The 23329-nt window shown below is 46.5% G+C and overlaps 1 protein-coding gene and 1 long non-coding RNA gene across 8 annotated transcripts; one reads left to right on the plus strand and one right to left on the minus strand.

The window, feature by feature from the left end:
- Positions 1–252: 252 nt before the first annotated feature.
- On the minus strand, positions 253–12888 carry LOC309658246. The gene is made up of 3 exons (XR_014262135.1): positions 12758–12888; positions 12213–12361; positions 253–2877 (listed from the first exon to the last, which is right to left on the minus strand). It is a non-coding gene; the product is annotated as an uncharacterized lncRNA (long non-coding RNA).
- A 14-nt stretch (positions 12889–12902) lies between these two features.
- BOD1 (biorientation of chromosomes in cell division 1) lies at positions 12903–23028 on the plus strand (the record flags this gene model as incomplete). Of its 7 annotated transcripts, none has more annotated exons than XR_014262055.1 (5): positions 13007–13519; positions 14997–15059; positions 17092–17216; positions 21056–21324; positions 22238–23028. XR_014262055.1 is itself a non-coding variant. In XM_082456566.1 (5 exons), exons 1-4 carry the CDS (start codon positions 13028–13030, stop codon positions 21249–21251), a joined length of 876 nt encoding a protein of 291 aa, XP_082312692.1. In that variant the 5' UTR covers positions 13018–13027. The 7 variants fall into 7 exon arrangements, 6 of the variants coding, with proteins under 6 accessions (XP_082312694.1, XP_082312697.1, XP_082312696.1 ...); XM_082456566.1 differs by having other exon boundaries at positions 13018–13519; positions 21056–21252; XM_082456568.1 differs by lacking the exon at positions 21056–21324 and having other exon boundaries at positions 12903–13519.
- Between the last annotated feature and the right edge of the window lie 301 nt (positions 23029–23329).

Below are 23329 nucleotides of genomic sequence, written 5' to 3' on the forward strand. Positions count from 1 at the left end.
CACCTTACCTGAGCCTTCATACCTGGACCATTAGATCAGTTTTGACCAAACTGGATCTGTAACATATGCTGTATGTCTTGCTCTTGTGTTTTCTCTCACTTACTGTGTTCAGAATTACGTATTTGTAGGTTTCCTGGTTTTGTGTGTCTTCACCCCCTTAAAAATACTGATGTCTGTGAAGACCAGAATCATTTGTATTTTGTTCACCACATGTATAGTACATAACATGGCACTAATATAATACATGGCACATGGTAGGTACTTAACATTTATTGAATGAACGAATGAATGAATGGGGCTGGGTTAAATGTCTCTTAGCTCCTTTTGACAGGAAGAGCGTCAGGCTCCACATCACCAGAGGGTCTTTGGTGCCTGACCCCAAGCAGGCAGCCCTTTGTGAATTGGCTGGTCACGCCAACGTGTGTTGGGACCCCAGACCCGACATCCAGGGTGGTTGCAGGTCCTCTGTTTGCACAGCTGGGACCAAGGAAGGCTTGGTCATGGGAGTGATCTCAGGTTGGGGGCCTGGAGGATAGGCCCACCGTGGAGCTTACTTGACCACTGCCCCAATCAGGACCCAGCTGGGGAAGGGTACCTCCGATTCCAGCAGGACTACCTGCACCCCTGGCGGCCAGCACCAGTGTGTGCTCCACACGCTAAGAGCAGCAGGAGAGCCTGGTGGCAGACAGGAAGGCATATTCACCCCCTCCACCCAGGCGTGACCCCCAAGGTCAGGGAGACAGGCACTGGGAGAAAGTGGGCCACACATAATAATGGCGGAGCTACGCCTCTATTCTGAATGATCTGTCCTTTAGTGCAGAGTCACAGCAGGTGTAGGGCAAAGAGGGGGCCAGAGCAGGCCTCCAGGGAGACATTGGTGAAAGCACTCCACCCTCAGTACATGTTCTGGACTCTGGGCCCAGCCCCAGTCCTCCGGGCAGCCTTCCTATGAAATGAGCTCTCCCGGGGCTTCCCAGAAACCATCTGCTACCCCCATCCTGCTGTTCCATCAACACTGGCCACACTTGCCCCCTAACCAGTCCTGTCCCCACCTCCAAGCCTTTGAACTATTGCTTCCTTCCCAGGTCCCTCTTCCCTCCGGCCCGAGCATGGCCGCTCCTTGTTATTTAGATCTCGGTTCAAATACTGCCCGCAAGAGAAGCTTTCCCTGACCACCTACTGATCTGGACCCCAAATGGTTTTGATCTTGACTTTGCTTGCTTGTTTCTTGCTGGCTTAGGAGCTTCAAGAACTGAGATCAGGCCACCTTTCACTTACTCTTTTAGCCCAAACCCCAGCACAAGGCAGCATGTAGAAGGCACTCAATAAATACTGATATTTGTATGAACGAATGAGAGACTGACTGAGTGAATGCACGTGCTCAGTTAAACAGCAAGGACCAGCCCAGTTTCCCGGGGTCCCTTCGATGCCAGGCCTGTCCAGTAATGAGACTAATCCCAAGATCCGCGGATGATGAGGCAGAAGCTCTTGAGAAGAGTCTCCTTATCTCGGGACGGGCTCTGGGTCTAGGCCTGGTTAAGTTTTTTTTTTTATTGAGCACTGACTATACAGCAAGCAGACATGCAGGCCTTTGTTTAATTCACAGCCTCCCTCTGCATGGTCACCATGGTGATTCCCATGTCAGAGATAAGGAGACACACTTGAGGATGTTAAGCGACTTGTTCAAGGTCTCTTGGCTATGAAGTCACAGACCTCGCTCGGCCTGGCCCTGAGGACCCAGTGCTTAGATATCTCTCTCTCCTGCTTCCCTGCAAATCCCCATGTCAGTCTGCAACTCCACGCCCCGGGGGGATGAGGCAGGAACCAGAACTCTCTGAATGAAGCCGTTCCTACTTCTTCACCCAACAAGCACCTGCCAGGCCTTTGCTCTGTGTGGGTCCCAAAGCCAAGGGCTGGGGACACAGAGCCACGAGGCTGAGCCCCACCCTCCTGCAGCTCAGGGACACCCATGTCGCAGTGAGTCACCCATCACAGTGGTCTTCTGGAAAGTTTTCTCTTAATTAAGGGTAATTAAAATTCCTCCAGTTTTTGAGGATTTCTTAAAATTCCTTTAGCGGGGTGGTGAGGAGGGGCGGTGATGGTATGTGGAGTGAGTACTAATGTCTGAAATCAGGGGAGACCCTTGAGGTGGTGCAGGAAGCTTGGCCAGACAGCAAGCTGACTAGGTGGGCTGGCCTCCCAGGGCTTTCCCCACTTTGGAGCCGTTTCCTCACCAAATTCTGACTGCCCCCCTCTCCAGCCCAGAGCTCTGTACCCTGGCGGAGGACCAGAGGGCAATGGCATGGGGAAAAGCGCCCCTGCTCAGCATTTGGCAGAAGGTCTTGGAGTACAGACACCAGGACCTCTGCTGAGACACAGGAATTTTTTAATTTGAAGCCCAAAGTTTGTGCACTCGCGCTCGCTCTCTCTCTCTCTCTCTCTCTCCCTTTCATTCATTCATTCACTCCTGGCACACTGCACATTCTCCCCTCCTCCCACAGCAAAGCCCATTGTCATTCTGGTGGCATTTCAGCCCACTGCAGGCGTAAGGAGGCTCCCTCTTCCAGATTTCTCTGTCGAGTCGCTGACAAGGACAAAGCCATTAGGAGCGAGATTCGGTAACTAGTTTTTTAATTTTCATGGCCGGAGGTTGTCAGGACAGTGCAGAGAAAATTGCCAACGATTCGGAGAGTGGCCCACGAATCTGGGGCAGAGCAGGCGAGAACAAGGGAGCACTTCAGCTGGGGCGGGGGTGCTGGCAGCCACTCGGATGAGAAAGTTCCCTTCTTCCAAATTTCTTTGATTCAGATCCCGTGCTAATTGAAAAAGATCGATTCAGCAATTTTTCACCCTTCCTCAATAAAGTGTTTTAGAGGGCTGAGAAAGAAAAAAGAGAAGGGGTACTCCAGGGATCCTTCTGTAGCGGGGGATAAGGATCATAGGAAAAGGGGGCTATTAATTTGAGGGAGAGTTGTCATATTCCCAAAATTCACTTTGCATCCTTGGATTACAGCACAAACACATCTCCAGATTAAGGCACACTGTCAGAGTGAAAAGATCTGCATCCCAACCCCAAGCTCAACCACAGAGGTGCTGTGTGGCTGTGGGTTGGTGGCTCTCCCTCTCTGAACTCTGAAAATGGAGGGGATTGAATAAAACAACTCCTAATATCCTTTCCCATCTCTGTGCTTCTCTGCCTTTACCAAGCCCATCAGGAATCTTTTCATTACCTCCAGTCTGAGGTCTCTGGTCTCTTGAGTAGACTGTCAGATGGATCTGAATTGTAAGGACTGGCCTGTGACCTTCCAAGAGGTAAGTGATAGAACGGTGGCATAAGGAAGAACAGTTTTTATTTAACCCTGTCACGCCAACCAAGATTCCCCAGCTGGATATATTCGGGCAAGCTAACACAGAATAATGTGGTGAACTTGCACTGGGGTTTTGTTTTATGGTTCCCAGAACTCTCTCAAATACATTCTCTTACAAATACATTCCTTACAACCATTCTATAAGTGAGGTCCTATAATTGGCCCCATTTTACAGATAAGAAAAGTGAGGTTCACATGCCCAAAGGCTGACCAAGTCTGACCAGAGCCCCTGCCCAGCACCCTTTGGCTTGCTCTGGCCTAAGACAGACAAAGGTTGCTCCCAGAGAAGCAGCTCATGCAGGGGAGAGAAGTCAGGTGCATCTCGCCAGATCCTTCCTTCCAGCTCCTGGCTCCCATGCCGCCCCACGCTGCCCTCTAAATTGGTTGTATCCATCCAAGTCTCTTAGTCGGGGAAGCAACATAAATGAACTCGGTGATTTAAATTGAACGTGAATTTATCGAAAGGATACTGAGCAGCTCACAGATGAGACAGGAAGGCTGGAGAACTAGGCTTAGAGAGTAGGCAAGAGAAAAGGGAGGTCACACAGCCAGAATCACAGCCCAAACTCTTGCAACGGAACCAGCCCAACAATGTCACCACTGCAGCTGCTACAAATGCCGAGCCCATGGTACTGCCGCTGTAAGCACTATCTTCTCTGGCCTTGGCTATGTGCCTGCACCTGAGCTGCAAGGCGAGCTGGGAAAGTGGTACCTGGCATTTTCATCTATAGGAAGGCTCTGCCTCCCAACAAGTCTCAAGAGGGTAGAGGTTACCCCCAAAATAGGAAGGGCATTGAGATGCCAGGCAACCAAATAGATGGTAGGTGTGTACAGTTAGGTTAGGATGGGTAATGCTGTGATAACAAAAAAAAATCCTAAATTTTTAAAACACCAAAGATTTATTTCTTGTTCACTCTACAGATCCATCAGGGGTCAGCTGGGGGCTCTGCTGCCGGTCACAGGCTGATGGAGTACCCACCATCACTGCCCACGGTCACCTCAGCAGACGGAAAGAGAGACCTGGAGCAGCCGTTGAAGGCTCTAGTCCAGAAGTGACATCACTTCTACTCATCGCTCACTGGTTGGAACTAGTCACATGGTCCTGCCTTGGGGCCAGCAGTTACAATCCTGCCTTGGGTCTAGAAAGCAGAGAGTTGGGACTATCCAGTGAATAGCATTAATGATGCCCACAGTCTGCTACATGGAGCCTGCCAACCAGAGCTTTCCTAGGGAGGGAGGAGAAGAAAAAGGCACTGAAATGGAGTCAGGAGACCTGAGTTTCATTCCAGGTTAAGCTACTGGGACCTGTACATTCCTCTAGCATCCCTAAGGGACAGAGGAAACCCCAACTCTGGAGTGTGATCACGGAAGTGGTCCACTCAAATTGCACGTGGCAGCAGCAAATGCTCAGAGCACAGCCCACCAATGAAGCGCTGGAGGGGCCAGGAGTAACCAGAGCCAGAAGCCAAGCCAGCCTCGTCCTCACTCACAGGTTCCTTAGCCATTGCACTGTCTCCCCAGAAAGACGGGCACTTCTCAGTGGCCCTAGTATCCCTCTGGAAATAAAGTCTCTACGGGCAGCAGGAGCTGAGATATCTGGCGTATCCACAGGCCTCTTGGGCCCATACTCTATTTCAGCTACAGAGAGGTGACTGGCCAGACTGAGTCCCAGGAAAACACAGGGGAGCGAAGCACTATAAGTGAGGGTCTGCCTCGACCTATGAGGGGCCTCAGACACCCCGGGTCTGACTGGCCCCCAGCCCTTCCTGAAGTTGTAATGTTGACACTTCTAAAGGAGTGAGAACAACTACTGGTACCATTGTACACCATGATTGACAGACTAAACATTTAAGCTTCCTTCAATACCCAGTCCAGGGAAAAGTGCAGGTTAACTTCTGAGATAAGTGGTCTTCGTAGATACAGCACAGACCACTAGTTTCCTCCCAATGTGCATTTGCCACTTCTTCCTTAATAACATGAACACCAAATTTTAACCAGAGGTTGTACCAAAAAGGTCCAGCAACACTTCCCGGCCTGCCTGCAGCTCCCTCGGGCCTGGAGACTTGGCCAGCCACCTTGGATCAGAGCTCTCAAGATGGTGTAGGAGCCTGGGAGACTCACGGTCATGGAGCTGCCCTGTAAGCCTTCCTCCAGACTTTTACATGAGATAGACAAAATTCTCCTATTTTGTGGTTTACAATTATTAGCAGCTCGGAATTCCCCGGCAGTCCAATGGTTAGGGCTTTGCGCTTTCACTGCCCAGGGTGCGACTTCAATCCCTGGTCAGGGAACTAAGATCCCGCAAGTCACGCGGCACAGACAAAAAAATAAAGTAAATAAATAAATAAATAAAACAATTACTGGGGCTTCCCTGGTGGCGCAGTGGTTGAGAGTCTGCCTGCCAATGCAGGGGACACGGGTTCGAGTCCTGGTCTGGGAGGATCCCACATGCCGCGGAGCAACTGGGCCCGTGAGCCACAACTACTGAGCCTGCGCGTCTGGAGCCTGTGCTCCGCAACAAGAGAGGCCGCGACAGTGAGAGGCCCGCGCAGCGTGATGAAGAGTGGCCCCCGCTCGCTGCAACTAGAGGAAGCCCTCGCACAGAAACAAAGACCCAACACAGCCAGAAATAAATAAATAAATAAATAAAAATTAAAATGAGAAAGATTGTTTTTAAAAAAAAAAAACAATTACTAACAGCAAAATTCAACTGTGAAAAGCTATCATAGAGGCAGAAAAATAACTGTTAACACTCCTGCCTTCAAAGGGGTGTGGAGCTTTTTAAGAGGATAACCTCATGTTTCGATGGCCTCTTCCATGGGCCTGGAGGTGCAAAAGTGGGCCTGGAGCTGAGTTTGGAAGAGAGGGCTTGAGAGGGCTGACTTGTGGTGCATCCCATCAGGAGTATCTGGCATTTCACAGGCAAACCGTGAGGGTGGGAGTGAAGAGGGAGGCGGAGCCGGGGCGGGGAGAGAGGAGGTAATGAGTTGCACTGAGGCTGGTGCACCCATGAGGAGAAATAGCTGACCATGAATCCCTCCGGACATGTAGCGTCTTCTAAGAACAAGATGGTTGAAAGTACAATTTGCAGTTTGTTTGTTTTTAATGTTGCTGAAATGTCAGTCTCTCCTCTGATACTCTCAGAACTTCAATCTATGCCAAAGAATCAGGTGCTGAGTTTCACATGAAAATCCATAAACTAAAATGAATACAGCAGAGGCAGGAGCTCCGAAGCAGAGAGGACCATGGAGAAGTTGCAGAAATTGTGGAAGGGATCCCGCTTGGCCTTCTGCAGGGCCTAGGAAGGCAATGGGGCGGGGCGGGGCGGGGGGAGGTGATGAGGAAGGAGTGAGCAGTCTTAGCCAGATCTCAAGGGCAGGGACGCCCTAGCCAACACCTACCACATGAGATGCCTCTTCTGGCTTCCTCATCCGTCTCCCTGCCCCCAGCTTCACCGGGTCCAGTCACACTCTGCACTGTCCCAGAGAAATCTCTGTCAATTTTGCATCTGATACAGCTCCTGTCCTATATAAAACCCATTGTCTCCACTCCAAGGTCATGTTCAACCTCTGAAATGGTAGCATTTGAGGTCCCAGCTTATTTCATCAACCTCATCTCTTTCTGGTCCCCACTCCACCCCAAATACATGCTCTGCAACCCATGGGACTGGCAACCCTTTTCAGAATATATCCACGCTCTTCAAGACTCTGGGCCTTTGCTCAAGCTGTACCCTCTGCCTGGGATCCTGAACCTCTCTCCTCTCTACCTACTTATCCAGGAAAGGTCCTTTAGTCACAGCAGAAATGAATTCTGGCTGGTTTAATCAGTAAAGGTATGCAGTAAAGAATATGGAGTGGCTTCCAGAATCCCTGGGAGGGCCAGAGATCCAGGCTTGGAGATGACATGGACAGGAGCCACCGTCAAATGACACCATGGAGATGCCACTGTCCCAATGCTGGCACAGAACAGCATCAGGTGCCTCTGATGTTGCCCGTGCAGGTACTGGACACCCTGCGGGACCCCACCGTGGCCCTTCTGGAGGCAGACACCACCTCCCCCAGTTATGGAGCTTGCTTCTTCACATGCCACCTGCTGTGTCAAGTGCCAGATTGGCCTCTGATGGCTGAAGTCAAGGCCACATGTTTGGGAAGCCGGGAAAGCAAGTCTCTGGGTTCCCAGGTAGAAGGGGGTCTCCCCATCCTGCCAAGACTCATAAGGTGGGGTGGGCCCAAATGCAGGAACATGCTCAAAGGCACTTCTACAAAGAAGGGCAATGCCCTCCACACTCATTAGGACCCTGTCTGAATGCCACCTTCTGTGGGACGGCCCCAGAGCTGCCTCGATCAGTTACCGGCACCCCTCTGCACCCTTCGTACCTGCCTCCATTCTCAGGCACCATTATTGATGGCCTCCCTCTAGGTATAAACTCCCTTCTTTTTACAGACAAGAGATGCAAGGGCCAGAGGGGAGATGTCACTGATATTTTCAAGGGAACCTTTAATCAAAGGTAATCACTTAGGTAGAGGTGGCCACCTGGGAACAAGGGTGAGGGCTGCGAGTAGGAGCTGAGGCAGGGATGACTGAGAGATGCTGAAAAACCCACATGCCAAAAAACAATCACCCTTTCAGACCTGTTGATGGGGGTCTGAATTTTCTACCCAAAGAGGCAACCGTTCCTAACTTTGGCCCATTGTCAGAACCTCCTAGGAAACTTATTATAAATGCCGATGGCCAAGACCCACTTCTAAGGATTGATTCTGCAGGTCTGAGGGGATGGCGGGGCATCTGTATTTTTAATGCGGTCCTCAGAGAATTCTGATGAACACCAAAGTTAAAGAAAGACTGACCTAAGCTGTCTACAAAGGTACACAGGGTAAACTAGGTGGATTTATAGTCATTCCTAGACATGATCTGAAGGGATGGGGCCCAGGAGAAGGAAGCGAATTCATTCATGCTTTTAGTTAGTCATTTGTTAGTTAGTTTTTACATTCAGTCATTCCAGAAATGATGGGTTTAGTGGAGGAATGGGGTCAGGGTTATATCAGTCAGGATGGGCTAGATTATGCTGCAGTAACAAACAACTCCACAACCTCAGTGGCGTAAAACAACCAAGGTTTATTTCTCACTCCTGCTGGTCCATTAGGGGCCAACCAGGGCCCCTACTCCATGTCGCCTCACTTTGGGGCTCAGGATGATAGATCAGCCACTATCTCAAATTGTGCTGGTTATCATGGCAGATGAAAGGAGAATTCTTGGAGGGTCTCATGTTGGTACATTGTTTAAAATTTTTTATTGGAGTATAGTTGCTTTACAATGTTGTGTTAGTTTCTGCTGTACAGCAAAGTGAATCAGCTTCATGTTGGTACTTAAATGTCCTGGCCCAGAAGGGACACAACTCTCACTTCTGTTCACAACTTGCTGGCCAGAACCAGTTTGTAACTGGCCCCTAACTAACCCTTAGGGTGTTGGTTTAGGACTGCTGCACCTCGACGCCACAGCAGGAAGGGGCAGTGCTTCTATCAGCAAGGCAAAGCTTTCCCAGATACCCTCAGCTTCTATCTCCTTGGCCAGAAATGGCACCTATGGTCACTCCTAGCAACAAAGGAATCTAGGGAAGTACACACTTCAACAGGGCACATCGAAGCCCCAGACAAAATTGGGTTCTGTTGATAAAGAAGGGGAATGGATACTGGATAGGCAACTAGAAGTAAATGATTCGATATGTGTGTCACTGGAGAATGAGAGACGGCACTGCAGGTGTGAAGACAAAGGCAGAGGACGGATCCAGACCACAGCAGCAAGAGCATGGAGGGCTCGACTGTGAACTTGGCTTCACTGAGCCCACCAATTTAGGGACTGGCTGAGTGGTTCTCTATGTCATCACAAGATTAAAACTAGCAAAGTAATTAAATATGTATTAATTCTGAATATATATTATTCAAGATTTCTGCCCACAACAGACTACAAATGAGTACATTAGGATGTTGTTTCAAGACCATATTATTAGCTTTAGTGCCTACCATGTGCCACCTTCTGCATATATATTATCTCTACATTTCACGACAAACTGAGGCTCAGAAGATTGTCCTAGGTCACATAGACGATAGCAGAGGTGCTGGATCCAAACCCAACCCAGATTCCAAACTTCCCATTCTTTTCTCTACATTATATCAGGTTGCCTCTTCCACTCAGCATTCTTTAGTAATAATAATTCAAAATGACAACGTGTTAAAAACACTGCAGCCTGAAATGTTATCTAAGATGCATGTTAGGTGGGAGAGGCAGTGGTAGTATTGATTGGTGCTGAGGACGCCTGCTTATCAAAGCCCTGTTTTCTGAGTGTGTATTTGGATCCAATCTGTCATTAGAGATGCTGGAAAACATGGCAAAGAAACAAACAAAAAGCAGCCAAGATCCTCTGATGCAGATGTAGCCAATACACTACAGACAGGCAATCTCGAGAAACGCTGGATGCTGTCAATTAAGAAATGAATACCTGTCCAGCCTAAGAATTAGTAAGGCTCTTTGGATGAAAACAAGGAAGCAAGGAGAAAAAGGGCCACACCATGAACATGAATAAGGACCAACAACGTGTCTACCCCAAGTGGATGTGGTGTCTAAATGCAGCCCTGGGCTCTGGAACGCTCTTGCTTAAATAACCGGATCTTGGATTAGAAGGTTGGAAGGTTACCAAGGCAACACATAGACTGACTTCTAACCTCGGGGCCTGCTCCCAGCCCCAGGCTCCTAGTCCAATTCAGTCACACATATGGAAAGCTCACTAGAACACCTGACCCCTCTGTATATATAGTCAATATATTGAGTATATTCTTCCATTTGGTGGAGGAAGGTATCAAGAATCTTGAATGGCCTGATCCTATACTTAGAAGAGCAAATTTCCCATTTACTCATTCATTACTTTTTTCATCCATCCATCTATCATATATTTACAGAGAGCCTGTATGTACCAGACACTGTACTAGGTGCTGGGGACACAATGATAAACAGACAATCCATTCCTTCATGGAATTTAGAAGTTAGCAGAGGAGACAGTGGTTAATCAAATAACTTCCCAACCCAGATGTGAATTTGTGACTGTAATATGTTATCAACATTTGCTGAGGACCAGGAATTATGCTAAATGGATTGCTAAAATGGAACTGAGGCTCGGAGAGGTGATGCAGCTTTCCCAAAGTCACACCACCCCAAAGTGATGGAGCTGGGCTTCCAATCCAGTGCCACCTGATGCAAAAAGCCCACGCACTTGGCTGCTTTTTCACATCTCCCTTGGCAAACTGTGTATCTCATTTCTAGTTTCTGCCCTTTCTCCTTTGAGATCTGGGTTTGGCCTGCAGTCTTTGACATAAAATATTCCAACACCTAATATGTACAATTCACTGGGCTCAGGAAACTTGTTACAGACAAATTTTAACAATGAGAGGCAACAATTATTTTTTCCTAAAGGATATCTGAAAATGAGATCACCACCCGGGCCAAAATTAAAACAGTATTCTGCATAGAAATTGCTAAAGGTCCTGGATTATTAATACAGCAATGGCGCTCCCTGGTGACAATTATTGTGTATTACATGCTCCTTGACTTGGGGGAGGAATGCATTTTGGATGTAGTGGAAGCTTCCTACTGCAAATTTGGACAAACAATAAGCCTCCCCTAGTCTTGACTTCCTTCACTCCTCGTTCCCCCGACCCCACCACACCCAATTTATATCAATTCCAGAGGCAAGGTCACAGGTATAGGGTGCAGCCTCTTTTCACAGTTGAGATTCTAGCAACTAGGACACAAGGTCCCCATGAGAATGACAAAGGGTTAAACCATTTGCTGCCAATCTCCAGGATCACTTACCCATTTGGTCATGATGGATTAATCCATCATCTCCTACTTTCTTTTCTGAAAGTAGTGGCTACAAATGACACCCTCCTCCACCCACCTCCCCCCCTCCACACACACACACACACACACACACACACACACACACACTCTCTCTCTCTCTCTCTGACCCTATCCCATGATTATAGGAAACAGACAAAAATTTACACATCTACTTTGAGCTAGGCATTGAGCTATGGGCTGGGAACACAGTGATGAAGAGCAAGCTGTGGTCCCAGCTCTAAAGCTTACACTGTAGCAGGGGAAACAGGTGGCCAATTAGCCTATAAATTATTCACTTTTGATTACAATAATTGCTACAAGAAAGAGGCTCTGAGAGTCTATACCAGTGAGACAAGACCAGATTAGGTCAGAGGGTCAGAAAAGTTACCCTGGAGAAAGAGAGTAAGGTGTGCTGTGCCAAAATGGAGAAGAGGCTGGTCAAAGTCAGGGAGCTTGGAGGAGAATGGACATGAGGCCCAGGCGGTCTGAATGGGGCCTCTCCTGGGGCTAAAGGTGGGGGATGAGTGTGGGACAACTAGGAGGAATAGTCTTTAGGTAATCTCCAGGACGGTGAAGTATTAAGAGAGAATGTTGGTCATTAACTTAACCTTTGAGGAAGATTTAGCTTGAGTTAAAGGATGAGTATAAACTAACATCCCGATTTTCATTTTAAGGGTTAAACTCTGTTAAATAGGAAATGGTGGAGTGGAGAGCATCCCAGATCTCTGTCTATTATGCCTCTTCCCAGAAGGCAAGGATATTGAAGAATTTATTATTTACAACCCCTCCACTGCTTATGGAAGATGAGGAAATAACAAGAGCAGGCAGAATTGCCAGGGGTTGTGGGCAGGAGTTCAGTCAATAATGGACAAAAGGCTGAATGGAAGAGAGGACAGTGGTGGCAGTTCCAACGGTAAACTGGGGCTACAAAAAAAATCAAGAAAAAAGCCTTACCTTTGATGCCAGCTAGCTCTCAGAATGTAGTACACCTTAGGTTAAACATTGCCAAGATTTGGATTCAGGAAACCTTTGTTCAAACCCTCCTCTTCCACCTCTAGCTACGTGATCAGGGTAACAAACTTTCTGTGCCTCCATTTCTGCCTCTGTAAAATAGCGATGACGATCTGCTTTTTAGATTGTGAAGTAGTGTATGTGAAATACTTAGCATCATGCCTGTAATATTCGAATTACTCAATATTAGTTTATTATTATTATTGACAATATTTAATATCTGGAAGGAAATACATAGAGAATCAGGGAAACTTTTTTTACGGCAGTTTTCCATTATTTTTCAATTTTCTAAAATAAGTATGCATTTCTATTAAAATCAGAAGGGGAAATAAACCCACAATTTCTGAATAAAAGAAATTTGACTAGTAAACTGCTTCCCACATTTCCTGGATCGTATTGTTCAAGAAAGGCGCGGGAATGCATGTTAAAAGCACAGATTGCTAGGCCCCGACCCAGAAATATTGAATCAGAATCTCTAAGGGACAAACCTGTTAATCTATACTTTCAATCAGCCTAGCAGACGATTCTTATAATCAGGCACTTTGGGGACGCGCTGATTTAAAGCGAGAGGGCAGCAACGGAGCGAGGAAGGCCAGCCCAGGCTGCAGCAATCACGAGGGCCTAAGCCTACAAGTCCCATACTGCCCCGCAAACTGGAGACGAGAGTCCGGAGCCTGCCGGGAGATGTAGTTTCCGTCGGCCAGACCTCTGCCTATAAGAAAGCCGGAGATGACTGCCGGAAAACCTCCTGCCCCACAATGCAGAGGTCGGCGGTGTCGTCACCCGGAGAGCGCCCTGGATGGGGTGGGCGGTTTCTGCCGCCTGTACCCCCACCTCTGCTGCCTCAGAACCTGCAGTCGCCTCCGCCGCTGCCGTCCCCGCTGCCACCGCTTCCTCCTCCCCCGCCGCCGCCGCCTCCTCCTCCTGCCCCTCGGCCACCTCTACACGACCCAGGCCCTCTGTCCTTGAGAGGAATCCGTATTCAGTCTCCTTCGCGGGCACGGGGCGCAGCTATGGCGGACGGCGGGGGCGGAGGGGGCACCGGCGCGGTGGGCGGCGGCGGCGCCGGCCAGGCCTCGGCGGGGGCGACGACAGGCGCGACGGGGGCCGGTGGGAGCGGCGGCCCCATCAACCCGGCCTCACTGCCTCCCGGCGACCCGCAGCTCATCGCGCTCATCGTGGAGCAGCTCAAGAGCCGGGGCCTGTTTGACAGCTTCCGCCGGGACTGCCTGGCCGACGTGGACACAAAGGTAGATTAGGCCGCCTGGGCTCAGGCGGGCCGGGCTGGGCATGAGGCTTCCAGGGTTGCATTTCACATTTCCAAAGGAGAGAGGAAAACAAAAGACACCTTAAAAATGTCAGCAGCGAGGAGACCGCTTAGGGCAGTATAGGAAGCTTTCTGAGGGATGCCCACGTGGGTTCGGCTCCCAGCCCCATCACTACTGTGTGCGACTTAGCCCAGTCGCATCTCTCAACTTGGGGATCCAATACCGGTTTCACAGCCTATCTCCTGTCTTTCCCAAGATGGGACTCCTTTAAGGCCCTCAGTAACAAATCTCAGTACGTTAAAAACAGTGGAGAAAACCAGGTAAGTAAGCGTGAATGGTTTGAATACACAATCATCAGCCTGTAATAACTCTTTGTTCTTTTTCTCTAGCTTAGTGATTTGCAGACCTGCATGCACAGTTAATTAAGGTACATTGTTGTAAAATCAGCGCCCTATTTTGTTCTCCATCATTGATTGAAAGGGATTTGGTGCCTATTTTAGATCCTAATGCCATAGGTCAACCACGTCAACAGCTAGTACAATGCTGTTTCACTTTACCTACTTGCCAAGGTTCATTTGTATTCAGTGAAGTCACGTGTGTTAAGTGTCAGACAGACAGCAGTTGCTGGAATATTCGTTTACTCCCTTTTCAGAAGCTTCTCCGACAAGACTGTGGTTGTAGACTTAGGAGGCTCTGTTACTGAATGGGCCGCTAGAGGGAAGTGATTTCTCCTCTCTGAGCCTATCATGGAAATCCTTTGCGTACCTCACAGCAAGATTGTGAGCTTAAAACTAGGCCTTAAAAATACGGAAAGACCTTGTCCATGTACCCATTAAACATTTATTGATGGGGTTTGTGGATACAGGAACGAGCAAGTCACTACCCAGTCCTCAAAGATCATATTCTAGGGTAAAAAACTGAAACGTAGACCAGATAGTATAAATCGTAAGTGGTGTATGCTGTTATTCTCCAAGATTAAAAACTCAAGGAGAAGTGCTATCCTTGAAATGGAGTATTTAATTTTCCTTATTTGAGGTTCCCAGGTACATATTGACAGAGCTTTCACCTTTTCCAGGACTAGGTGTTCTCAACTTCCCATTGCAAGTTCTCCACTCATGTGTCATTTGTCTCACTGGGTTTTGTGCAGCTTGATCAATGTAGTATACATTTCTTTAAATCGGTATTGAGAATCTGTTGGGGGAGAGGGAATTGGAGCCTTCACCACTTAACACCTCCTTAGATGTTCTTTCTGGTAGTCACCTGGTTGTCTTCATTCTTGAAGATAGTGTGTTTTAGGCACATCCTTTGTTGCTTTAGTCCCGTGGTTCTCGAAGTGTGGCCCCTGGGTCATCAGCATCACCTGACAACTTGTCAGATTTACATCTTGTTAGGCTCCGCCCCAGACTGCAAACGTAGTTAAGGAAAAGTGAACTGATGGTGTTTGTAATTTACTTTGCAGTGCATCCAAAATATAAACAAACAGAACAAACTGATAGGTGAAGAGGAGAGAGAGATGGCGATAGTAAGTATAATAAAATGTTAGTGGCAGGCACATTAGGTCCTTTCACTTCATGAACTGAAGGGATTATTCTATATTGTCAGGGTCTATTAAGGTTTGGTGGTGACATTAGCTGTCCTTTGTCCTTTTCCCTGGGAACCGTTTCTATCTAAAACTGGGTGAGTTATTTTGAATCGTAGAAGGTATAGTATCAGTATTAATGGTTAAAAGCTACAAATCTAATTCTAACTCCTGTAAGCAAAGGGGAGAATCTGTTGGCTCATGGGATCTAAGGAAAGGTAGAACGAACAAACTGCCAGAAGGGCAGGGACGCATTTGGAACCAGGGATGCTCCGCTAGTGCTGTCTCTCATGCCTATTCTTCACAACCTTTTAACTGTCACTGCAGAGCACAGTCATCCATTTGGTTACTAGTATCTGTTGGTTACATCTTACAGCTTCTTCCTCTAGAAACAGCTCCAGTTCAAAAAATCCCAGTAAGTGTCTGCATTGTCTCAACACGGGTAGGCACCCACCCCTGTAGCCAGGAGAACATGGCACCCACTGCCCTACCCACAGTAGTGGGTAATGAAGAGGGGAAGATGGTTACCAGGAAAAAGGAGTTGCTAGGCAGACAGTACATGGGTATCTGTGAATTTTAGTCCTCACCCGTCTCCCTGCCTTACTCTCTCCAGGTTTGGTGGAGAGTCTTTATGTCTGTGAGTCATGGCCTTTGAGAAGAGCCCATTCATGGAGTTGAGGCCTATTGATTCCTTTGTCAGTTTCATTTACCTGACTGTTAGCAAACTTTTGTCACAGTAACACTACATAATAAACCAAATCTCAGTGACTTACAACAAGCATTTGTTCTCATGCTGATGGGGCTACAAGTCAGCTAAAGTTCCTCTGATCTAGATAGGCTTGGTGCTCAGCTGTAGGTGGCCTGGGCTTGGGTCCAAGCTGTGGGTTGGGGTAGGTCTGCTGCACATGTGCTCATCCTATAGGTCCCAGGACAAATGGACAGGGGCTGCAAAGGACAAACTGTCATCAAAGGTCACCAGAGTACAAGAGCCAAGCCAGGTGGCACAGCCACATTTAGGACCTCTTGTCACTAACACCCCATTGGCCAGAGCAAATCACACTGCTAAACGCAGTGTCACTGGGGTAGGGAAGTATTCTCTGCCCACAGTGGGAGGAGAGAGGAATGAAGTGTGAACAGCAGTGCGCACTGCTACACCTGGTTTGGAGAAGAACAGCTGGTGGTGCCAGAAGGTCTTGGAGGCTTAGAACATGCATTCCTTATGTTCACATGGATTCCTCGTGTTCGTCAAGTTCCTTTCTGATTTTGTTCTGATCCTAGTTGGGTCTAGAACATTTGAGACCAATAAGTGCCTCTCAGGCTCCTTTTGGGACTTAAGTTTTGCTTCCCTTCAGCCTTTCCCAGTGTTCCGTAGGCTTTGACTTCAGTCTGCATTCATGAGTCATGCTGAGGGTTGGGTGGCCCTTCATTTTATGTGGAGAACTTTCCTGAGGCCTTGCTTGTTGCCAAGAAGACCCTATGAGGTAAACAGGGCAGTAGTATTTGTTTTACAGACGGAAATAACTGAGACTCAGGTTGGCTGACCTGTTGAAAGTCAGAGCTAGTAAGCAGTGGATCTGGACTAGAGCCCATTTCCTTGGATTTGGAAACGGCCTGGGTCTCACCTTGGCTTTGCCACATTTTAGCCTTGTAGGCCAGTTGTTTACTTTTTCTAAGCCTGTATCCTCTAACATGAGAGCAGGAGAGAGCCAATAGGACCTCCCTCGTAGAGTTATTTGAAAAGTAAGTGGGGTGATAAAACATCTGGCATTGTACCTACCCACCATGAAGCAGGCACACATGTTGGTCATTAATCCACGCTCTGCCATGCTGCGTGGTGATCTTCACGGACACGATGGGAGTGTATTTAAGGACCTGAAATTCTGCGTTTCTATGAAAAGCAGTGTTCTGAATGACTGATTTCCAAAACTTTGGTGCATGTAACTTCTGACCTTGCCCCTTCTTTTTAATATTTTAGCCAGCTTACCAAAACCTGAGGCAGAAAGTGGATAATTTTGTGTCAACACATCTGGACAAGCAGGAGTGGAATCCTACGATGAACAAAAACCAATTGCGAAATGGTCTGAGGCAGAGTGTGGTTCAGTAAGTAAGCAGAATTGAGAGCGAAAAGGCAGTAATCACAAGTGTGACTCGCAAGAAGGCCAGTGCAAGGCACTGTTTGGTCAAGGTGCATGGTATTTTCCAGCAAATATGACATACAAGTTACAGCAGACCCCGCCCCTATTAAAATTAAGGTTCAGTAAGCAAAAGAGCTCAATTGAAATTCTTGCTACCCACATAGGCCTCCCATGCACACCTCTACCAGGAAAGATATTCCAAATTGGAAGACATATTTCATACTCTCTGAAGTTTTCAGTGTAATGTGAACATAGCTGGAGTTCATACTGATACATCAATGTTTGGGTCTTGGGCAAGAGCAGCTGGATCTTCTCACAAGTAAGTCAGTGTGGGTTACACAAATTTTCTGAATCCACACGGCCCCTCTAAAGTGTAATGGCAGCTTTCAGGAAGGCATGGAGTCTTATCAAAGTATATTCTTCACAGTAGCAAACTGAACCTTAGTTAATGAGGTGCTACTGATTGCTCATCCAAGTGACTTCTCAGTGTCACTGGCACAAAAGTGGTGGTGGCTCATGAAATCCAGTGTCCTAAGATAAGCTTTTTCTAATCCATTCAGAATCCTTTTTTTGCTCTTAATACCAGCGCTTATGTTCAGGTTTTCTTGATCCACTATCTCTCCTAGAATATCTAAAAGCTTGTGAAGCCTTCCTCTTTAAAAATAGAAATATCAGGGAATTGTGCTGAGTGAAAAAAAACCCAGTATCAAAAATATAGTGGTGCACGATTCCATTTCTGTAACATTCGTGAACTAACATATAATTATAGGGATGGAGAACAGATTAGTGACTGCTAGGGCTTAGGGTCAGGGGGGCCGGTGAGTGTGGCTAGAAAGGGGTAGCATGAAGGGGGTGGGGTACAGGTGAGTATCTTAATTGTGGTGGTGGTTACATGAAGCTCCTCATGATAAAGTTGTGCAGAGCTACCCACGCAGACGCACATGAGTGCAGCTGTAACTGAGATGTAAACGAGGTCAGGAGAGTACCCGTGCTGGTCTTCTGGGTTTTTGCCCCCACCCCCTTTTTTTTTGGAGGTATAATTGACATACAGCATATTGGTTTCAGGTATAATTAGTTTCAAACATAAAGATTCAATATTTGTATATATTTTGAAATGATCACCACAGTAAGTCTAGTTAACATCCATCACCACATATAGTTACAGAATTTTTCCTTTTGCCTGTGTTCCTGGCTTTGGTATTGTACTGCAGTTGTGCACAGTACAAGCATTCGGGGTGGCTGGGTAAAGGAGTGCGTGGACCTCCCTATGTAATTCTTTGCAACTTTCTATGGATATATAATTGCAAAATAAGAAGTTTTGTAAAATAGAAAAGGATGCTTATTAACAAGCTGGCACTTTCAGTATGGCTGTACGGCTGATGAAATCTGAATCTTTTTAAACGAATCTAAAATTTATAAAAGCTCTCAGAGTTAGGGAAGAAGGATGATACCAAAAGATGCCCAGCGCCTTGTCATTCTGGATTTATCACCCATTGCCTTTCTGTTTCTCTAGGGAGCGGACTGTGGCACAGGGATCCTTCAGAGACAAGGGGACGATAGCTTCCACTTACTGAGCAACTATTTCATGTCTGGCACTGGTCCCTATCTGTGTTACTGCCAATCCTTACAAAAAACCTGTTTGACAGCTGCAGTAACAAATCAGATGAAACTTTTTTTTTTTAACCCTACTTTCTAAAAGATTGGCAAGCATATTAAGAAACTAAGTCAAAACACCAAATATTTGAAATATTTGAAAGGGTGCCACTAATGGTATGAAAACTGTCAACATTACTGTTGATTTCTAATACACAATGATGTCATTCTTGAGGTATGCATGTGGCGCTTCTCTTTATATACCTTTAATATGAAGTGTAACACAGAAAAGTGCTTAGAACAGAGATGCAGTATAACAAGTAACTAGAAACTAGAACATCCCTGTAGTCACCACCCAGGTTGAGAAATAGAACTTACCAGCACCCTCCAAAACACCCCGGCCCTGCTTCCCTCCTTCCTTGATATACCTTCCTCCTCTCAGAAGGTTACCATACTTCTGAGTTGGATGGTCGTTCTTTCCTTGCTTTTTTTTCATAGTTTTACCACCTATGTAAATATTTCCTCCTTTTTGATTTGATCTAGAATGTATTTAACCTGAAAACATGAATTTGGATGTGATACTGAGACATTTCTCTGTGATTCTCGTTAACATTTTGAATTTGAGGCAAATTCTAATGAAGTTTTAAAGTGAAGATTTGCTACTTAACCCTATAGATGAAACACTGCAGCCCTCAGCATTGGCTGGCTGGCCTGGCCGTTCAGGCCCAGAAGCTGTATCCCAGTTCTGCAGCGTGGAGGGCTTAACGGGAAATCAACCTCTACTGTTGAACCTAATTATGACTGATAAGTCTTTTAACTGCATATTTGTTCATTTCATCTTCTGTTTTAGGCTCCTGACAAGATGCTGTTTTCTCCAAACACTTTTAAAATCTCCAAGAAAGGGAGCTACACTCTTGGTACTTTGTTTTCCTTGGTCAGGCTTTCACCTCCAGTAAAGACCCCTGTGAATCTGACCTGGGAAGCAGGGTGGTGTAGGTGGACAGCCGTTGGCTTGTGCCTAAGGAGAGGTGGCTTTGCTTCCCCACCGACCCATGGCCTGCTGCTGACCTCTCTGTGTTCCACGGTGCTCATCTCTAAGGGCACACGTTGTCTGTTGGGGTCTGCCCGAAAGTGCCCCTGTACTCTAGTGGTGGTCTGTTTACATCTAGGCTTTCTGTTGATAAGCTGTCAGTTACCACTGGATCTAGGAAGCACTTTATTCACTACTCAGCCTAACCAGTTCAAGGCCTGTTTCTCATCTCACTTATCACTGTGTGTGTTCACCCAGTTGTCTCCTTGGCTGTACCCTGACACACCATTTGCCCCATTACTGCAGGACCTATTTTTACCCAAGCAAAAGCTTGAATGGCCTAAGAACTCAAGTCTAAAGGAAAGTAAGTAAAACCTGTCCACCATGCTTGTGATGGTATTTGACTGTTTTAATCCTTTGAGGAGAACAATTCAGTTTGACCCTGCATGGACTATTTTCCAAACTCTTCAAATGAGATTTGTTTCCTATGACCGTAATCTTCCTCACTACCCACCCCTGGTGTTTGAATATAGACATCTTGACTAATTTTTGCTCTATTTCAGAAAGGATCGGGGATGTATTTTAGCCCATTAGGAGCTGAGAACCAGTCTGTTTCTTGTCTGTTTACTTGTTTGCTTCCAGGTTACCTAGTATGTGTCATAGATAACAACCACAGCCGAAGGCCTTGTTGAATTGCTGGTGATGCTGTGAACATTCCCAGCCCTGACTGGTTTGTGTTATATAAGATTTAGGGCTTACTAGCCAGGTTGCTGCTGGAGGCTGCTTCTCCCGCTTTGACTTGTGAGAGGATAGATATTGAAGGAAATGGAGTCAAGTGGGAGGCTTGCTGGCTTTGACAGATTGAGGTTTTCAACTCTCCCCGTGCCGTCGGTTCTTTCCTACCATATTGTTACTTGCTCTTTGTCTCTGGGACAGTTTTGTTTGGTTCTTTTGTACAAGGTTGAGGTGGGAGTGGATGAGATTGTGAATTAGGAATAATGATAGCCGCTGGTCGTGAATTGCCCTCTAAAGATATCATTGCTTGAACCCTATGTGGTAAGTGGACCGCCCTGTGAAAGAACTCCCTCAAGGGGCTGTACTTTGGACCAGGTGGACATTTATTGGGCTCTCCCATGACACTTGGAGGCTAAATAATGGAATGATCTATTTGTCTCCTCAAGGTCAGGGATGTTGGAAGCTGGAGTGGACAGAATTATTTCCCAGGTGGTGGATCCCAAACTAAACCACATCTTCAGGCCACAGATAGAAAGAGCAATTCATGAGTTCCTGGCGGCCCAGAAAAAAGAAGCTGTGCCAGCACCCCCTCCAGAGCCTGAAAGCCAGGACCCTCCAGCTCCATCCCAGGATGCTTCCTAAGGTCCAGTATCCCGTCTTTTGTCCAGGAACATTCACCTCTGGCTTATAGATATAGAAAATGGATAGAAAAGGGGTAAGCCATTATTGAGGGTCATGTTTCTTGCCTATTCAGAAAAGTATTTACCTCAAATGGACTTCATTTTGTTATGAGTCATTTTTTACTGAGAACTAATTAGTAATGTTTTCCTGTGTCCGTGAGTATGATGTTCTGTGCCAGCAGAACTGAACGTTTAAGCTGTGAATAGATGTTTCATTAGAAACCACCTGGGATGATTGGTGTGCACAAGGCAAATTCAGATGAAAGTCTTGTTGTTCTGAAATTGTTTAAATGAGGCTCTCCCCTGGACATGAGTTAACTTGGGTTTACAGTTTTTATATAAAATCAAGCAATGCATTCTAAAGCGGCATCCTAAATGGGGCTCAGAGTCTGCTTTAAGCCCTGCTGGGTTTCCTTGTATTCAGTAAGGATTTCAATTCACCATTGTCAGTTACCGTGGGACTCTTCTGATATGAGCACTCCTTTTTTTTTTTTTTTTTTTTACATTTGAAATTTAATTTTAAAAATCAGCTAGATGCACAAAACAATGCTTTTTGCAGAGCTTGGGAGACATTAGTAAACATAAGCAGCAATCACCAAGTAAGCAGTGGCGGACTCTTAACTTAGCCATTGTTGGTAACCATCAGGGTGTGCCTCATCCCCTCATTCTACTTCGGTGTTCTCTTTATAAGATTCTTTAAGATGTCTGTTACTTTTGATAAATAAAATAAGCATCAGTGAGTGAACAAAGTGAGAACATCAGGCTCACGTGGGGCACTCGAGAGAAATTGTCCCTTTGTACCTATCTATGTTAGGAGAAGACCTCAATTCCATTATGGAGTGTAAAACATTCATTTCAAGTCTTTCTTTCTAGTTTAATTCCTTTGGGGACATAAAATTAAACATAACACAAAACTAACATTTTGATATGATTATCTTTTCTTTTTAGAATATGCCTGACACGTTTTGGAAGCTCCATTGAATTAATGGTGAGGAACTGGATTCAGTTACATAAGAGTACAACTTCAGAGTGAAGACAGGCCAAGGTCATCACTGACTTCACAATTCAACGTTGACTTTGGGGCGGTGTCCAGATAAAGTAGGGAGCCAGTGGGCCAGTAGGAGAGTTGACCATGTGGGCCCCACGTCGTGCTGCCCTCTGGCCAGCCTGTCCAAGGGGTGACACCCAGTAGACACTACAGATACATTAAGAAACACTACATCAACTTGGGGTTGTCCTGAAACAAACCTTTGTACTTGAACTTAGAGACTGTGTATGTATTTTAGGGTTTGTTCTTGGGGATAAGCAAGAGCTACAATGAAGGAACATAACCAGTCCCAAAGATGCAATTTCAAAGAATGACAGTAAAGGTTAGCCAGGGGTAGGTATTTGACAATGCTTATTTGATACTGTTTCTCAGAGTTGCAAATAAGAGTGTACAAGCCATTAGCATCAGATAGCTTTAAGGTTGTCGTGACCCTCTTGTCCATGACTCTTTAGCCTACGTGTCCTTTCCCCTGTAAGAGGTGTCAAAACATGGGACCCTAGAATGCATGAGGAAATGTAGACTTAAGTATAAGGAAAAACATTTGCAGGCTCTCTATCCAGGGCTTCTTCCTATCCTGCAAGGGCTAGTGAGTCTTGGGTGTGTTTATTTTATTCTCATGTTTGTGTTTTTTAGAAGGTGAATAATTAATAAGTGGCTTAAGTTTTGTAATTAAATCATTTGATACTCTGAAGCTTCGACTAATTCTTAGACCCCAGGTGCGCAGTGTAACCTTTTTCCTCGGCCTGCATGCCATTCCTGTGGACAACACGACTTAATGGCAGTGAAGGGCTGGTAGACATGCCTTGGAACTACCGTCGTCCTGCAGCTAGTGGGTGTAGCTGGAAGTGAGCAAGACGTTCCTCTCTTCCCCGGACTATTCCTGATGCCGGTCTTTAGTTGAGCATAGTGTGCTCTATCAGTGTTTCCCAAACTTGTTTGCGGAAGTGTCACCTGGGGATTTTAAGAAAAAAATGCATATTCTGATTCAGAAG

The sequence above is a fragment of the Balaenoptera physalus genome (assembly GCF_965194825.1).
Source record: "Balaenoptera physalus genome assembly, chromosome: 3".
NCBI lineage: Eukaryota > Metazoa > Chordata > Mammalia > Artiodactyla > Balaenopteridae > Balaenoptera > Balaenoptera physalus.